Genomic DNA, 17719 nt, shown 5'->3' with positions numbered 1-17719 from the left:
GGCGCTGGGCTCTGTCATTTGGGTCAGTTCGGGGGAGACCAGCCTCAGAGTTGATCCTGGCTGGAGAACTGGGGGCAAGTACTAGCAGGAGCAGGGGAAGTAGTAAAGAGGCAGGAGTTAGAGAACTGCTGTTTGTAATCTGTCTAGCAAAGAGAAGAGGGATTTGCAACACTGGTGAATGACAGTTACCTTGTGCAAAGCGCTAATGCTGAAGGCAAGGTGTGCAGCGGGGCCGTCCCCGCAGGCAGGCATCCCATCCCCAGAGTGTGATACCAAAACCCTGAGAACCTGGCAGTTACTGCCTGGGAAGTCCAATGTAAATCTTTGGTGAAGTAAAGCCATAACTATGAAGAAGGACAAGTCGCTAACCTGCCAGTGATACGTGTCCCATGAGCACCGAGCAGCCTTGGGCTTTGCAGAGAAAATCACACGAGGCAGACTGGAGCCCCTAGAATACAACAGGCTACAGTCCCACTTCCAGGGCTGTGCATTAATGTCCCAACCCACAATACAGCCAACCTTCTTCCCCACCCAGGCATGAACCCAGACTCTGAAAACAGAGCATCCTGCCTTCCCGAGAGACAGCGCAGCATGGGGAGAGTCCCCGGGCAGGAGCTTCACAGAGTGAATGAACACAGATGGGAAATAGAATGGGGGAGAGGGGAGGTCAGGCCTCTAATCAGCATGAAAAAGGGGGAAGGCCAGGAGCGGCACCAGGGTTTCCGACGCCCTAGGTGGACGGCCATTTCGCCGCCCCCCCGCGGGTCCGGTGGACCTACCGCAGTCATGCCGGCGGACGGTCTGCTGCTGGAAAGGCTCCGGTAGAGCTGCCGCAGTGATGCCAGTGGGCGGTCCGCTGGTCTAAAGGCTCCGGTGGACCTGCCGCAGTGATGCCGGTGGACGGTCCGCTCCTGGAAAGGCTCCGGTAGAGCTGCCGCAGTGCTGCTGGTGGGTGGTCTGCTGGTCTAAAGGCTCCGGTGGACTTGCCGCCGGCATGACTGCAGTAGGTCCACCGAACCCGTGTGCCACCCCCCTGGCAAAATAGCTCCCCCCCCAAATTCTGGCGCCCTAGGCCATTGCCTAGGTCTCCTAAATGGTAGCGCCGGCCCTGGGGAAGGCAAATGGAGAGATGTTTTCTATGGCACTCTCCAAAATCCCATGGGGCAGAGAAGAGAGAGGCTTCTGTAGCTGTGAGATTTCCTAGCCAGGAGTGCTCAGATGTCTGTGCTTCATAGATTTAATTGTAAAGCCAGAAGGGACCATTAGATCATCTAGCCTGACCTTGTGTATAATACAGGCCAGATAACGTCACCCACGTACTCCTTTATTGGCTAAAGCATCTTCCAGAAAGGCTTCAGTCTGTCTCTGAAGATCCCCAGAGATGGAGAATCCACCAGCCCTTGGGAGTTTGTTCTGGGAGTTGGTCACTGTTAAACATTGGGGCCTGATTTCTAACTGGAATTCGTCTGGCTTCAGCTTCCAGCCACTGGTTCTTGTTCTGCCTGTCAGGGCCAGACTAAAGAGCCCTTCAGCACCTGACATTTTCTCCTTCACCGTAATCAAGTCGCCTCTCAATCCTTTTAATAAACCAAAGTGTGCTCTTTCCGTCTCTTACTAGAAGGTATTTTCTCCAGCCCTTGATCTATTCCTGTAGTGCTTTCCGGCACCCTCTCCAATTTTTCTACATAAAAAACCTGGATGCCAAAACTGGACACAGTATTCCAGTATCTGTCTCCCCAGTGCCGCATACAGAGGTAAAAATCACCTCTGTATCCCACTCACTCCTCCCGTTTGTTCATCCAAGGATCACATCAGCCCCTTTCGCCACAGCATCGCACTGGGAGCTCATGTTGAGTTGTCTGTCCACAGTGAGATCCCAGCTCCTTTTCCTTGCAGGGCCGGCCTACGTTCCTTGTTTGCAGATGTATAACTTTGCATCTGACTGTATTAAATCAGATTTTGTTGGCATGGGCCCGGCTTCCCAGGCAATCCAGATCATGCTGTATGACTGAGCCTTGTTCTCGTCAGTTTTGACCACTCTGCCAATGTGTCATCTGCAAATTTCATCAGCAGTGATTTTTATATTGGCTTCCAGATTATTGATAAAAATATTGGGGAGCACCAGGTCTAGTGCTGATCCCTGCTGAACCCACCAGGAAACAGTCTCATGTAAGGATTCCCCATTGATAACTGCTTTGGGGATCCGCCATTTAATGGGGCTTCACTAGTATTGTATAATGCTCATTTTTTTGATGGAGCATTGGATGATGCTAAGTCAAAGGTCTTACCAAGGTCTCTGTATATTACATACGTGCAACTGCCTTGTCATCGCATCAAAGAATGAAGTCAGGGTTGTTTGCCGATAACTATTTTAATAAAACCGTGTGGACTGGCATTAATTATTGACTGAATCCTAGATTAGCTTTTCCATTATTTTGCTCAGCGTTGCTGGCAGGCTCACTGGCCCCTAGCTCCCTGGGTCAGCCTGCTGAGGAAGTCTATGAAGCCTGTCAAGTACACGCCCAGGGCAGTGAGTCTGCCGCTGAAATGTAAAGCCCGCAGAACGTACAGATCTGGGAGAAAGGCAAGCGATGCTGAAAGAACCTCCTAGTATTTAGAGCCTGTGCCGTCTTCTCCAAAATGGCCAGGGTTCAAAAAAGAGCTAGATAAATTCATGGAGGACAGGTCCATCAGTGGCTATTAGCCAGAATGGGCAGAGATGGTGTCTCTAGCCTCTGTTTGCCAGATGTTGGGAATGGGTGACGGGATGGATTGCTTGGTGATTCCCTGTTCTGTTCATTCCCTCTGGGGCACCTGGCATGGCCACAGGGAGAGGGATCTCCTAGCAATGAGGGATTTCAGGTTCCCATTGGTGCTTTTGGGCAGAGCCCTCCACATCTTCCGCGGAGTGACAAGCTGATCACCTTCTGGCGCTGTTGGATGCCCTGTATCTAAGCGCATGACAGACCAGCAGGGCTGAGTTCGCAATGCTCTGGAGCAGTGCAAGGCTGGAAAGCCTCGTCTGGGAGCTCCAGCCCTTCCAGTTGTGAGGCCCCAGCGTAGCTGTGTCAAGGGCACTTAGCCCTGCCCTGCAGCACTCCCCGCTGTCCATTCCCCAGCTCTTCATGCACCCTCCATTCCAGCCTGTAGCCACTCCTCCCTCCCATGGCGGGCACACAACACACCGGGTTGGAGGGGGGGCTCAGGGCAGCCTGCTCTGGCCCCAGGGAGTGCCGGGCTGGGGTCCCTGTGCTCCTGGCTCAGCCAGGCCGGGGAGCATGAAGCTGCCCCAGGGAGCAAGCAGAGGCGTAATGTCTGAATGGGAATATTTGTCTTGTTAAGTCCCAGATCAGAGTGGATTTAAGTGCTTTAGTTTATAAATAAACGGGCCTGGCAACAAGATAGCTTTTCAGAGGGCTGGCAGCAGCCCTGCTTGGGAAGGATCTCTCCGCCACACGGCCTGTGACTTCCTGTCACACCGTAATCCCTTAATCCTACTCTAGCTGTTAATGTTCCTCCTTCCCTTTCTGCTCTGATCCGCTTTCTCCGGGGACAGGATGTGAATCCCCCCGCTCCTCAGCTGAGTGTGTAGGCGGCTGCGGCTGGCCGCCATCCCGGCTACCATCTGGACGCCTCGGACCATGCGGCAGGGCCCTGGGGATGGTGGTGCCTGAGTGTGTCCCATTCTCTCTGTCTTACAGGCTCTGCAGCCTGCGTCTGAAGAAGCTCACTGTGCTGAGGGAGCTGGACAAGGAGCTGAGCTCAGTGGTCATCGCTGTGAAGATTCAGGTGAGCCGCTGCCCCAGTGCAGCGCTTGGGGTGGGCGGGCTGGTGCTGCGGGTGTTTTCTGCCCTCGTTCCCCTCTGTTAGCGCCGCTGTCGAGTCCCCGGGAGCAGGGTGAGCCCTGGTGCCAGTGGGACCAGCTCTCCCAGAGGTCAGTGGTAGCCGCTCTGCCGCTTGCTCTAGAGCTGAATTGGTGGCCAGGCCTGTGATGCGGGGCTGGAACCGGTCCTTTCCCCATCGCCCTCTCCCCTTGCTCGAGCATCCGCTCCTGTCCCTTGGAAGGTGGGAGGCAGCCCAGTGCGGGCGTTCCTTGGGCTGGTGAAAACAGCAGCCTCCGGGAAGGAGGCCCTAAGGGGCTGGATCTGAGCAGAAGGGCTCTCTCGGCTCCTGTCTCCAGGCGTAGAGAGGGATGCCTGGCTGCCAGTGCTCAGGGTTCCACAGGCAGAAACCTCGGACTCCAGGTAGCCCTTCTCCTGCATTCTGGAGCCTTGGCTGGGCTCCTCCCTGCCTTCTGCTGCATCCTGCACCAAGGAAGGACTGCGGCATGCTGCCAGCACTCCCCAGGGCAGTCACAGGCCCAGCCAAAACTAGCTAGTGTGCCCGTTGCCTCTCGGTCCCCCACTGGGCCCTGGAGAGTGACACCTCCACCCCCACCCCCAGAATGGCCTCTTCCACACGTATCTGGTTCTGGCACATCAATGGACCCCTCTGTCTGTGTGGGACGCCTGTGATGATGCTGATGCTTGGCCCTGGACCCAAGAGACTCTGCTCTGCAGCTACCTGGATAGCATCTGGAGGGCAGCAGAGCTGGGCAGGAAGCACCTGGGCTGCCTGAACACCTCGACTCAGTCCTGCTTTGGGGCCTTCCATCTGGGGCTGTCCAATGCATTATACTGGGCCTCCCGAGCCCTAAGAGCTCCCTCCTTTCCTGTAGCTGCGCTGTGCCCTGCAGACGGCTCTGCACGACCAGCAGGGACACAGGGAGGGAAGGAGCTGGACTGCAGGGGATGTTCTAGGGAGGCAGGATGTAATGACTGGTGCCCAAACACCAGGGGAATGCTCTGGTTCTGGGGAGGAGAAAGCTCCCTTGGGTCTCTGGTGGTGCTGAGTGGTTAGGGTAACCTGTCACCGGATCGGGAATGGCTGATAATGACCACCGGAGCCAGGGGTTCGAACCCCAAACACAGTGTATAGCCCTATCCTCCAGCAGGCAGCCCCGGGTCTGCTCCTCCCTCGCACAGCCTGGCACGTGGAGAAAGGCTTACTGAATGCAACTGCCATGGGGCTGCTTCTCATCCCAAGAGAATGACACTGCTCAGCCCGCCTGCCTGGTCTGTCTTAGGAACTCCTCGCTCCAGCCGGTGTGAGGAGCAGGAGGAGAACGGGGGAGCAATGCTGTGTGTGAGAGGGAGAGAGACCAGCCTGGTGGAGGTGATTTTTCTTCCTCCCTACAGCCTGTGCGTGTGTGTGATCTCCAGTCCCAGCCTCCCCTATTTGTTGGCGTGGATGATCCTGCTGCCTTCTCCTGTGAGATGGGAGATCCATCCTACCACCTCTTCTTTCTCACAGGGAGCAGGGATCTCTCTCCTTTTGCTGTGTCACACTCGCACAGATCCAGGAGGCATGTGTCATCCTGCCCCCTCCCCTTCTGGGTGTGTGAGAGGGATCCTCCCTTCCTAGGGTGCACAGAGACCCCGTGATCCTGCTGCCATCCCGAGCAGCAGTCTCGGATGGAAGGGGCTCTTGTCGGGAAGCTGTGGCTGCCATGGGAAGCAGGGTGGGGCGGGGAGGCCAGAGAGCTCTTTGTGCTGCAGGCATTAGGGTTTAAAGCTGGATTAGCGGAGGACGCCTGGATGTTAATGCTGCTCCAGAAGGGAGGGCTGGTTGTGCCTGCCCCACTTGCCCTCCAGGATCCAGCCCGGAGCTGTAGGAAGTATGGGGCACCGGGGGGCCAGACAGCCTCTCCAGTCCTGGCCTCTCAAGTCAGTTCTAGCATCCAGGGTTTTAGTCCTGGTCTCGGTGCAAATACTCACCTTATGCTGTCTGAGACTCGACTCGGGAGGTATTGGGGGTTGTTAGCGTTGCTATAAATCGCTACCAAGCCTTCCAGGAGACTTGAGAGCACTGCCCCTGCCACAGGTGCTACCCAGGGGAGTAGCTGAACTGGGCAAGGGGCTGGTGGTTGGGGGGCACAGCATTCACAGTTAGGAGGAGCTGAGACTGGGCTAGGCTGCTCTGCTAGCACTCTGCTGGTGTGACAGGAGACCCGAGAAAGCGGAGCTCCTTGCAGGACTGGGCTTGGCCAGGGGCTGAGAGGGGCAGGCAAGGCTGGCGAAGGCTGGAATCCCCTGGGTGGCTAACTGCATGTGACCTCTGTAGGGCTCTCCTGCCCCGGTCGCCTTTGTTACTCTAAGTGCCGCATGGGCCATGAACCCTCCCCGCTCTGTTCCCTTTCACTACATTCCCCAGCCTTGCCCTCGCTACGCCAGAGCCGCAGAGCTGAGCAGTTACCCATGTGCAGCCTGACCCAGCTGGACACCGCTCAGTAGGACCTATATTTATTCTCACATGCTGTTATGTTGGGTCCTGAGCGCTGCCCTGTGCTCCCCCTGCCCTCATGCCCAAAATATAGATGTTGGCAAGCCAGGGACTGATCACTGGAACCAAGGCTGTCCTCTAGAAGCAGCTCTTCTGTGAGGTCCTCACTGCTTGCCGATACTCAGTCTATAATGGCATTGCTGCTTGTTGGCTTGGTGAAGAAACCTGACCGCGATTGTGTCCAGGAGTGTCTGGGTGCTGCCTTCATTAGTCGCACTTGTCCTCCAATCAATATCTGGGAAATTAAAATCTCCCATAATCACCCAATTCCCAGTAGTATTTATTTAATTAAAATGTTAGTGGTTTCTATTGGATCCTGGGGTGTGTTGCAGACTCCAGCACTATCCCAGTGGAGCCTCTGTTACCTTTCTTCTTCAAAGTGATTTTGGCCCCAAGAGATTCTGTTTGATCCATTCCATCATTTCTAGTTTCTTTACATAGACTCATAGAATATCAGGGTTGGAAGAGACCTCAGGAGGTATCTAGTCCAACCCCCCCTGCTCAAAGCAGGACCAATCCCCAGACAAATTTTTGCCCCAGATCCCCAAATGGCCCCCTCAAGGATTGAACTCACAACCTTGGCTTTAGTAGGCCAATGCTCAAACCACTGAGCTATCCCCCCCCGTCTAGCTTGTCATTAATATATTAATGTCATATTAATGTCATTAATAATATATTTTCCTCCCACTCAGCATTCGAATCAGGTGTGGAGACTCTCTGAGTACCTCCCAACCGCCGCCTCTGATTTCCTGGTTTAAAGCTCTTTTAATCAGTTGTGCCAGCCTCCATCGCAGAAATCTATTTCCCTCCCTGCTCAGCTGGAGTCCATCCCATGGGAACAGTCCCCAGTCCATGAATGCCTCCCAGTGGTCAAACATCCCTAAGCCTTCCTTATAGCACCACTGCCTGAGCCGTCTGCTGATCTTTACAATCTCATCTCACCTTTGCCCCCTCAAGGGACAGGCAGAGCCCCACTGAAGATCACCTGAGCCTCCATTTCCTTAAGTGTCTTCCCCAGCTTGGCAGAGTCTCCCCTGATGCATTCCAGCAAGACTCTAGCTGTGTCATTTTCCTATGTGAAGGACAATCAGTGGCTTTTTTCCTGTTCCCATGAGATCCTCTTCAGCCTCAGGTCCACATCCTGTCTCTTAGCTCCCAGCAGACAGCGCACCCTTCTGTTCTCCAGATTTGCTCTGGTGCCAGGCTTGTCTGTTCTCAGACCTGCCACTTCATCCTGGTGTTGGTGCAGTTCTTCAGCCTTCCTCTTCCTGTTCTTTCTGGCTGCACGTCCTTTTGTCTTGTCTTCTTCCTTGCAATCTTCTGCAAGTTGCCCTGTATCGTCCTGGGGCTTTGAATTCTGGCTGTCTCTATTGACGCTTCCCCTCATCTTGTAGTTCTAGCTGCTCTTCTCTTATTTGCCCTCCTGCCTTCACTCCCTGCCTGCTGTGCCCCATCTTCATTTTCTGAGTCAGCAAACCTGTTCCTGACTCCTCCCTCTCCTTCACTAGCTGGTCTTTTCCTCTGCCTGATTCTCATAGTCACATGCTTTCACTGGCCACTTTCCTCACCCAGCAGCCTCCCCTCAGAGTTCTCCAGTCCAGCCTGCATTTGCAAGTCTTGACTTTTCCCTTCAGCCTCCTCTCGCTGTCCCTTCATCATCTGCTCAAATCCCCTTTGAAACTCAACATAGTTCCACCCTGCATCTCCAGACTTCAGATCTCCTCTTCCCTCAGCTCTCTGTCAGCACTTGATACAAACAAAGCTCTTTTTGGGTACCTGCTCCTGGAGAATGTGCATCCTGCAGCTTCCACATGTGGCCACCTTCGTCTCTTCCATTCCTTGGGTCACCACCACGGCTGTCTCTGTAGCTGTCACAACCTTCCTACCTAAGCTCCTGCTGTGACGAACTGGGAAAGTTCTTAATGTTTTCTCTGAATACTATATTGGTGCCTCAGTGTCCCCATGGCAGTTCTTAAGTATCTGGCAGAGCAATGGCCAGTGCACCTAAATGCCTGACACTCTGTCTCCTAGCAACTGATGGCCTGGGCCCCTCCTCTGCAAAGGTGCCAGCTGAAGGTGTTGGAGACAAGGGGATCAGGTGACCTCCTGGCCCGGGAAAGGGGCTAAGCAGAGAGGAGGGGCTGAGGGAGGGGTTGTTAGTCTGGAGCTGGCTGGGGTCAAGGGTGGAGGGCAGACCTGGGGGTCTGGCTCACTGCCCCCCAGAATGGACCCAGCCGAGGGGTCCAGTTCGCTGTATCTACAAGCTCTGTTTTAGACCCAGTTCCTGTCATCGAATAAACCTCTGTTTTACTGGCTGGCTGAGAGTCACGTCTGACTGCAAAGTGGGGGTGCAGAACCCGGTGGCTTCCCCAGGACCCCGCTGGGGTGGACTCGCTGTGGGAAGCGCACGGAGGGGCAGAGGATGCTGAATGCTCCAAGGAGAGACCCAGGAGGTGAAGCTGTGTGAGCTTCTTGCCCTGAACAAGTCTGCTCCAAGGGAGAGGAGGCTCCCCAAAGTCCTGCCTGGCTTGGTGGGGAGCAGTTCCAGAGCATCGCCCGGTGACTCCGTGACACCTGCTAAGGGAGAAGAAGAAAAGTCCAGCATGCTAAGAGAGGCAACCTTCCTAGATCAGCATGGTTTGTGCCAAGTCCCCCGGGAGCTTACTGCATGAAGCCAATGATTTCGGGAGGCACCTTACCCTACTGCAACCCCATTCAAGTCAGCAGGGGATTGTGCTGGTGCCAGTGAAGTCATGTGAGAGTTGGAGTGATTGGGTCAGAGAGCTAGCTGCTAATGGCATTGAGTGTTACGAGTGACACTCGGCAATCCTAGAAGGACAAGTAGCCTTAGTGAGTATTAATTGGCCCTGGCAGCTGACTCCAACAGTGCTTTGAAACTGGGAAAAAGGAATGTTGGGTAACAGATGCAAGATGCCAGTCAAGAGATGCAAGGTCTGCATTCAGCTGTGGGCTGGCCAATCGCCCCTCAGGCTCTCTAGGATTGAATTTCATCTGGATTCTACTACCTCCCGCCTGCATGGCATCCAGTCGCCATCAGTACCTGGCCCTACCCTTGCCTGCTTAGGCAGAAGAACTAACTAGATCTGCAGACCGACAGAGCCCAAAATGGTACTGCCCCAGGATAGTTCCCAGTGGCCCTGCAAAGCCTGCGAGATGCCTGACCTCAGTCCCTGCCACATGCTGCCCTTGACCCGTGAGCAATGGGACAGGGGCCTCGGTTGGAAAAGGCTCCAAGACAGATGGCACCGAGGGCACAGCAGCAATGATGGACAGTGCTTAGGTTCCGGAGGCACAGTAATAAGACCCCTCTTGTGGTGCAGTCGAGAACAGACGCTGCTTTGTGGCTGTTGATGTTGCTCCTCTGAGAGCCCATGACCAGCTCCTTCCACTGCTTGAGCTCCCACGTGTAAACTGGCACCTGTGCTGCGCTGGAGAAATGACCCATGCAGCCAGAGCTACCGAGGAATTGTGATCATCACTGGGTAATCCCGTCAGGAACTGTGGGCCCCCCAGTGTGACACATTTCTCTGACTAACAGGGCCAGTAAATAGGCAGAGATTGTCTAACCACTGGTCTGAAAAGGGGATTGAGGAAAGAAATTCCCATGGCCTTTGAGAGAACACAGAGAAAAATCAGTGCCTTGGGTGACACCGCCCCAACCCACCCTGGATGGAGGAAGGTGTGTTGGGGCCGGGGCCAGCCACTGCCTTATTTACAACCTGCATCGCTAACACGCTGCTGCATCCAGCACAAAATGCTCCCCGGCGTTACAGAATTAACTGGATGCCAGGGAAGAGGGAAAACAGCTCATTAGCTGAATTTGCAGATGATACTTAATGAGGAGTTGTCAGGGGAATGAAATGATAATACAAAGAGAGCTAGCGTGGTAAGAACTCTGGGCAGAGAGCGCAGTCAGAGTCATCCTTAAAAAGCTGCTGCTGATCCATCTGGTGGGGGAGCTGCAAATACCGGCCCTCCCTGGGAGGGAGAGGAATGCGCCACCGGCTCTGGGTGTAAGGAGGCGAGGCGATGGAACCAGCAAATAATTCTCTCCCTGTTGCAGCCTCTGGAGCATACCCAGAGCGTGACCCTCTTGCTGCCCGAGCCTCTCCCTGCACAGGCGAGCACAGCCCGCACTCCCAGACAGACACCATCCTGCTGTGGCATTGCATCCTCACTCATCGGATGCTCAAGACAGGCTGTTGAATCCCTTTTTATTTAAATGACCTTATAGACAAAAGGGCCCATCCCAGCTGCGGACTGCAAGTTAACTGGGCCAATTCTAACCTGTCAGGAGTGACCAAAAGCTTATGGGTGTTGGAGACCTGTGTGATTTAGCCTGGGGTCTCTGTGCAGTGGGAAGGGCTCCATTGCAGGTGGCCCTGATCACCACTGGGCTAGTGTGGACTGCGGAGAGGCTAGGGAGTGACCTGGCTCATTCTGGAGGTGAGTCAGGGTGAGTGGCATCGGGAGGGTACGAAGGGAGGCCGCCCTGCTGCCGTCCATCTTGTATCTGTTCCATGGACGACCAAGGTCTCCTGCGCTGCCCATCCAGTACCGGAGGTGGTAATTACACGCCCTCAACAAAGTGCTTTGTATAGGCTCCGGCTCAGTGTTGGCAGGCTCTGGGGAGGCCAGGCTGCTTAGCGGGATGCATCTAACAGTTGCCTTGAAAAGTACAATCTGTGCTGCCTCCTTCCCGAGCATCCTCTCCCTGCTGCTGCTTCCATTGTGCCCATTCAGGACCAGGATTCTCCTGCATTTGCCATGCTCTCTGCCTCCCTCTCACTCCCGCAACAAGAAGGCATCTCTGGGGAGCTTTGCCTTTTTTCCTTTCTCTGTTTTGTCTGTTACTGCTTATTATTTGCTCTCCGTCTGACTGCCAGCATTGCTGGTTTCTGTATGGGCCTCTACAATCCATCTGTCCCTTCTGGATCCATCTGATCTGATGTCACCTGCACCAGAAACCCTAGAAACCAGAACCTCTGCTGCTGCTTGGGGAAGGAGAATTGTGCAGTGGCTAAAGCAGAACTCTGAGGAGTCAGCTTTTCTTGGGGAAGGCATTTTAGATATTGGCTCTGTGCTGCCAAGTCAAGCCAGTGCTGCTGTCCTACCTCACTGGATCTCTTGGAAGTGCTTTCAGAGCCTCAGCTGCAAGGATGCAGTTGTCATCTTCTCCTGAGTCCCCTCTCTTCTGCTGCACCCTGGCACTGGGGTTTCTCCTAGTTCAGGTAGGTTCTGTTCGCCTCTGTGCTGAGAAGCTGCCTGGAGGCCCTCCATGGAAGGGAATGAGGAATAGGCTGGTCAGTGACACGTTTATAGCCTCGAAGGGAAGTGTTGGGCTGCTGCTTTGACCAAGCCAGGGAGCTGGAAAGGGGGTTGGGGGTTGAAGGGTTTTTCTGTCTGTGCATGCGCAACTCCAACCCTGTGTGGCCTGGAAAACCAGGACCGCTGCAGGGGCCCAGAGAGATGGACGGGGGTTGGAGTCACTGCGTTGGCACCCATTCACCCTGTGACTAAACACTTGGGAGAAGAGAGGGTGCAGACACCCTTTCATGTACAGCATGAGAGCTGACGGGGCCTGGAAGGGGGCCTTGAGCAGCACCTGGGCGCTGGTCTCTATTCAGACTTTCACTGCAATAACAAAACGTGTGACTGAACCCCTCTGAATGATTGGGGTGCAGGTTGGCACAGAGACACGTACTGTGGGAGGAAAGCAGCCAGCGCCTGTTCGGACAGACGGGTACCGGAAAGCTATACCGCTCTGTGCACTAGATCCTGGGGCTGCAGACGTTCCCACAGTGCCACCAAGAGGCCATGCAGCGGCACAGCCCGGGAGCACTGTGGTGAGTAGGTGCCACAGAAAGTACCACCCAAGGGAGCCAGAGCGACAGTACCCTGCAGTCCTCTGGTTGGCCAAGTGCCCTGTTTAACCCCGGGGGTTGCCCGGACAACCATACAGGGTTGTGACCTGCTGTGACATCAGACTTCGCTTGTTGCCTGATCTCCGGTCTCTGATCCCAGACTGACTCTGACTGGCCTGACTCCTGTCTCCTGCCTCTGGCCTGGTTCTACCTCTGGTCTCCGACTCCATCCTGACCCTGATTCCAGCCTGGTTCTATCTCTGACCCCAGCCTGACCCCAACCCTGCCTCTGGCCTGGTTCTACCTCTGACCTCTGGTCTCTGATCCCAACCCTGCCTCTGGCCTGGTTCTACCTCTGACTTCTGGTCTTTGACCCTGGCCTGATCCCAACCCTGCCTCTGGCCTGGTTCTGCCTCTGACCTCTGGTCTCTGACCCTGGCCTGACCCCAACCCTGCCTCTGGCCTGGTTCTGCCTCTGACCTCTGGTCTCTGACCTCAGCCTGACCCTGCCTCTGGCCTGTTTCTACCTCTGATCTCTGGTCTCCAACTCCATCCTGACTCTGACTCCAGCCTGTTTCTACCTCTGACCTCCAGCCTCTGACCCTGACCTGACCCCAACCCTGCCTCTGGCCTGGTTCTACCTCTGACTTCTGGTCTTTGACCCTGGCCTGATCCCACCCTGCCTCTGGCCTGGTTCTGCCTCTGACCTCTGGTCTCTGACCCCAACCCTGCCTCTGGCCTGGTTCTGCCTCTGACCTCTGGTCTCTGACCCCAACCCTGCCTCTGGCCTGGTTCTGCCTCTGACCTCTGGTCTCTGACCCCAACCCTGCCTCTGGCCTGCTTCTACCTCTGACCTCTGGTCTCTGACCTCAGCCTGACCCTGCCTCTGGCCTGTTTCTACCTCTGACCTCTGGTCTCCAACTCCAGCCTGACCCTGATTCCAACCTGTTTCTACCTCTGACCTCCAGCCTCTGACCCTGACCTGACCCCAACCCTGCTTCTGGCCTGGTTCTACCTCTGGTCTCTGAACCAACCCTGCTTCTGGTCTGGTTCTACCTCTGACCTCCAGTCTCTGATCCTGGCCTGGGCTTGACCCTGCTTCTGGCCTGGTTCTACCTCTGGTCTCTGACTCCATCCTGACTCTGATTCCAGCCTGGTTCTACCTCTGACCTCTGGTCTCTGATCCTGGCCTGGGTCTGACCCTGACCCTGCCTCTGGCCGGATTCTACCTCTGACCTCCAGTCTCTGATCCCATCCTGACCCTGATTCCAGCCTGGTTCTACCTCTGACCTCCGGTCTCTGATCCCGTCCTGACCCTGATTCCAGCCTGGTTCTACCTCTGACCTCCAGTCTCTGACCCCAGTCTGACTGTGACCCCAACTCTTGCTTACTAAACCTGGCTCTTGTGATTCCTCCAACTCCTGCTCAGCAACTATAGTCCCTGAGGTGCAGATCCTAGCTGAGCTGTGCTGAACACTAGGCCAGACAGTCTACGCACCAGTCCCTTACGCAAACTGATGTTAGCCACATCCATTCCCAAACAAGGCCTTGTCCACCAGCTGTGTGGACATTCTTATTTCACTTTAAACCAAGCTCAGGAACGTGGCGAGGTTTCTGCTGCCTTAGCTGGAGGCTGGGTGGACACCACGGGGCTCTTCTGCCTCTCTTAGACGCTGCTGAGCAGGAGGCATGGAATGGGGGCGCTCCTGGGTGTTTGAATGTCACTTCCAGCTCACAATGCAAGCGATCTGCTTTGAAGAAAGGTTCTTTGATATACTCCGTGGATTAACATGATTTTAAAACTAATTAAAAGAGTATTACCAGCAAAGGGGATAAGAGTTTGGACAGGCATGTATTAGAGCTGCTAATGCCAAGCGAGAAGTCCCTTCAGCTGCACTAATCCACTTATTTTCACAGCAGAAGTGAAACAGGGTGCAGTTAATCTTGCTGGTTGGGGAATTTTTAGCAGAAGGGGGTCTGAGTAGTGTTTGATCTGTGGGACCTGACTTACATTGATTCTGTAAAGTTTAATAGGTTCAGTTAGGTTTTGCTTCTTCTGTCCTCTTTGCACTTCCCGCTAGGCTGAAGAGAACCTCTGTGAACTGAGGAGAGCTGGGGGGATCTGCTAATGCAGCTAATGGTTGTAAATCAGAGAGACTTCTCTGCAGTGGCAGAGTGGTAGCCAGAGAAAGGAATCAGCCTAAACTCCCTGTGTGCAGAATACCCCAGGGTGGCTCAGACCCTGCCAGCTACATGTGCTGACATATTCTCCTCCAGGGGGAAAGGACATGAGCCAGCCAGTGTCACCAGCTGTTGGACTGGTTGAAATAGAGGGCGCAGAGAGAAGAGCCTTTTGTGGTCACTGAGCTGTGCCCAGTCGTTATGGTGCTGGGCACTGGTACAAAGCCCGTGAGTAGGCAGAGGAAGCAAAATTTGCAGCTCCAGTATCAGATCAAGGATGGCTGAGGTCAAAATGGCCAAGCCCTGACCAGGGTTACTGACAGCTCTGGGCTTCACCCTGACTGACTTTCAAAAAACCTTCAGAATTGACAAAGCCGGTCCCACCTACAGGACAGGGAGCTGTCCTTTGGAAAGCAGTGACAAAGGCTTACAAGTCATGGTGGAACCATCTAAACATGAACTCCGAGTGTGATGCAGTGGCTGTGCAGGCTAACGTGGTCCTTGCAATCTGGATGGATAAACTGAGGAATGTCAGGTGGGAGTAAGGAGGTGGTATTTATAACCTCTGGGTAGGGCATTACTGAGACCACTGCTGGACACTGTGCCCATTTCTAGTATTCACACTTCGAAGAGGACATAGACAAATTGGAAAGAGCCACAGGAATGATTCGAGACCTGGAAAACTTGCCTGACGCTGAGACTGAAGAGGCTTAATGTATTTGGCTTATTAAAGAGAAAGTTGAGTGGGGATTTGATCAGTCTGTAAGAAGCTCCATGGGGAAGATGTTTCTGATAGCAGCTGGGTTGGCCCTTCAGTCTAGCAGAAAAAGGCCTAACAAGACTGAATGGTAGGAAGCTGAAGCTAAATATATTCAAACTAGAAATAAGGTGCAGATTTTTAAGTGAGGATAATTAACCATTGGATGATTTACCTAGGGATAGGGGATTCTCCATCGCTTGGGAATCCTAAAATCAAAATGGGAGATCTTCCTAAAAGACATGTCGTAGCACAACCAGAAGACATGGGCTTGATGCAAACATTACTGGGTGATTTGCTGTGGTGCGTGCTGTCCAGGAGGTCAGACAAGATGATCACAATAGCCTTGGAATCTATGAATAATCTAGCCTAGAGGTCAAGTCTCTTCTTAACCTTCTCTTTGATGAATGAAGTAGATGGAGCTTCTTCAGTCTCTCACTGTAAGGCAGAATTTTTCTTGTGCCTTTTCTCTGCACACTCTCAAGTTTGTAACCAATGGTTTGAAGTGTGGACACCATGGCGGGACAGTGTCTAATAACAGTCTCATCAGTGCTGTAGACAGAGGAACTATCACCTCCCTACTGTTGCTCAGTATTTCCCCACTTGTACATCCAAGGATCATGTTAGCTCTTAGCCACAGCATTGCCCTGGGAGCACGTGTTCAGCTGGTTTCCACCATTCATCCTAAGTCCTTTCCAGTTGCTGCTTTCCAGGGTATAGTCCAGCATCCTATAACTGTGACCGACACTCTGGGTTCCTAGAGGCAAGACCCTGCATTTGGCTGTATTGCACTGCACCTTTGATTGTGTCCCACTCACTCAGCGATGCAATGCAGTGACATGCCCACATCCCACCAACCTTGTGTCATGTGCAAACCTCATCACCAAAGATTTAACATTTTTTTCCAAATCGTTGATAGTGTTGGGCTGAGAACTGACCCCTGTGAGACTTCCCCCCACCTGATAATTCCCTATTAACAATTACCATGTTGAGGTCTAGGAGTTGGCCAGTTTCTAACTGGTGCTACATGGATTCTCTCTGGTACTAGTTTGTTAATCAGAATGGGCTGCAGTATGAAGCCGGGTCCCTGACAGATCTGCAAGCACTGGATATGATGTCAGCACTGTTACCCTTATAGGCCACACTTGCCATTTTCTCCAAGAAAGTTGATTGTAAATTTGCTCAAAGCATCTGCCAAGACGTCGTCTTTCCCTGGCAGATGAGTCACTGGAGCAATCCAGGGTGGATGCTGTGCTCCCTAAGCAGGAAAACTCCCTGACGCAGATGGTTAGAAAAATCCTGCCTTGGCAGTACATCACTGGGGCTGTCCGTCAAAACTTGGATGGGTTTGGATGTAACCAGAGAGAGAGAGTCTTGCAGGCCAGACAAATAGCACATGGATGTGGAGCCTCGTCCACTGCAAAGCTTGCAAACCTGGAAGAGGTGGAGGTCTAAGTGTGTCACTGTCTGGGACTGTTACTGCAGAGAGGCAGGGAAGTCCTCCCTTGCCTTTTGCAATAAAGCCCCCTCAGCGTCCAAAGATGTTTTGGGGTGGTATGTCCCCAACTAGCCCTCCAGAGGCTCGGAGGTAGCCTGGTGAAAGGTGCTGGTCAGTTGCACTGGTAAAGAACCTGTCACAGCTTTGGCATCTCAGAGCTCAAGTGACCCCACCTTGTGTGAGGATGAAAACGAACCAGTCCTTGTTCCATTCCTTGGGACTTTGTCTAGTCAGCATACAAACCTTCCAGAGGACCCGGGTCTGGAAACAGAGCTCAATGCATTGTACTGATGATGGGCATGCAGGGAATCGTGCATGCCCAACAAGATTAAGATGTTACTAAGACCCTTGTTTACAGTATTACAACACTAAACACACTGGTGCAGGTTTGTGTTACTTTTTCGCTGGCAATTACCATTGTAACAACCATCCTTTAAAACCTTGTATTAAATACACACAAGAAATACACAGTCAAAGTATTTGAAGCATGAAGTTACGTAAGAATTTCATTGTCGCAATGTCCATGATTCTCTTTCCCTCTGGTTGTCTGGAGTATTTATAGGAAAACTCTCCTGCAGGCCAGTCTCTTTAAATAGCCCTAAAGCTGGAGCTCACTGCCCTTTGGGGGAGAAAGGAGAAGTTCCAGGAGATGTTCATTTTTGCCACTATGGATGTTGTTTGTTGCTGTAAGGCAAAAGAAAACAGGCGCAAAGACATAGCACAGAATAACCAAATGAGAGAAAGCATTGTCTGTCTGCTGGCCTTTCTCACTTGCTGGCCCACTGGGGAGTTCCAGCACATGGTGTCCGTCTTAGCACCTCTGAGCCCTGGTAGATGTCTGCCTATGGCAGGCTGTCAGAGGGACTGCGTTAGCTGCTTCTCTGGTCTCAGAGTCACCGCAGTGTTGCAGGATTTAGGCGAGCCTGGCAGAACCTTCTCTGGTTCTCTTTCTGGTCCCCTCCGGTCAGGTCAGGGCAGTGAAGGCGTTCGGATGGGATGGTGAATCCCAAGGTCATG

At 53.5% G+C, this 17719-nt stretch overlaps 1 protein-coding gene across 5 annotated transcripts in view; it reads left to right on the top strand.

Annotated features, from left to right (window-relative positions):
• LOC115649307 (phosphofurin acidic cluster sorting protein 2-like) overlaps positions 1-17719 on the top strand; it is a 115469-nt gene that overhangs the window by 67942 nt on the left and 29808 nt on the right. For 4 of the 5 annotated variants that reach the window (XM_030558169.1, XM_030558168.1, XM_030558171.1 and 1 more), the window contains exon 2: positions 3702-3789. In XM_030558169.1, the coding sequence (XP_030414029.1) occupies positions 3702-3789 (88 nt within the window). Of the gene's footprint in view, positions 1-3701; positions 3790-11536; positions 11634-17719 lie in introns of those variants that run through there. The other variant, XM_030558172.1, reaches the window with a different exon arrangement.

The sequence above is a fragment of the Gopherus evgoodei genome, chromosome 3 (genome assembly GCF_007399415.2).
Source record: "Gopherus evgoodei ecotype Sinaloan lineage chromosome 3, rGopEvg1_v1.p, whole genome shotgun sequence".
NCBI classification, from domain to species: domain Eukaryota; kingdom Metazoa; phylum Chordata; order Testudines; family Testudinidae; genus Gopherus; species Gopherus evgoodei.
Note: the sequence above shows the minus strand (reverse complement) of the source record. Positions and strands in the feature narration are given on the sequence as shown.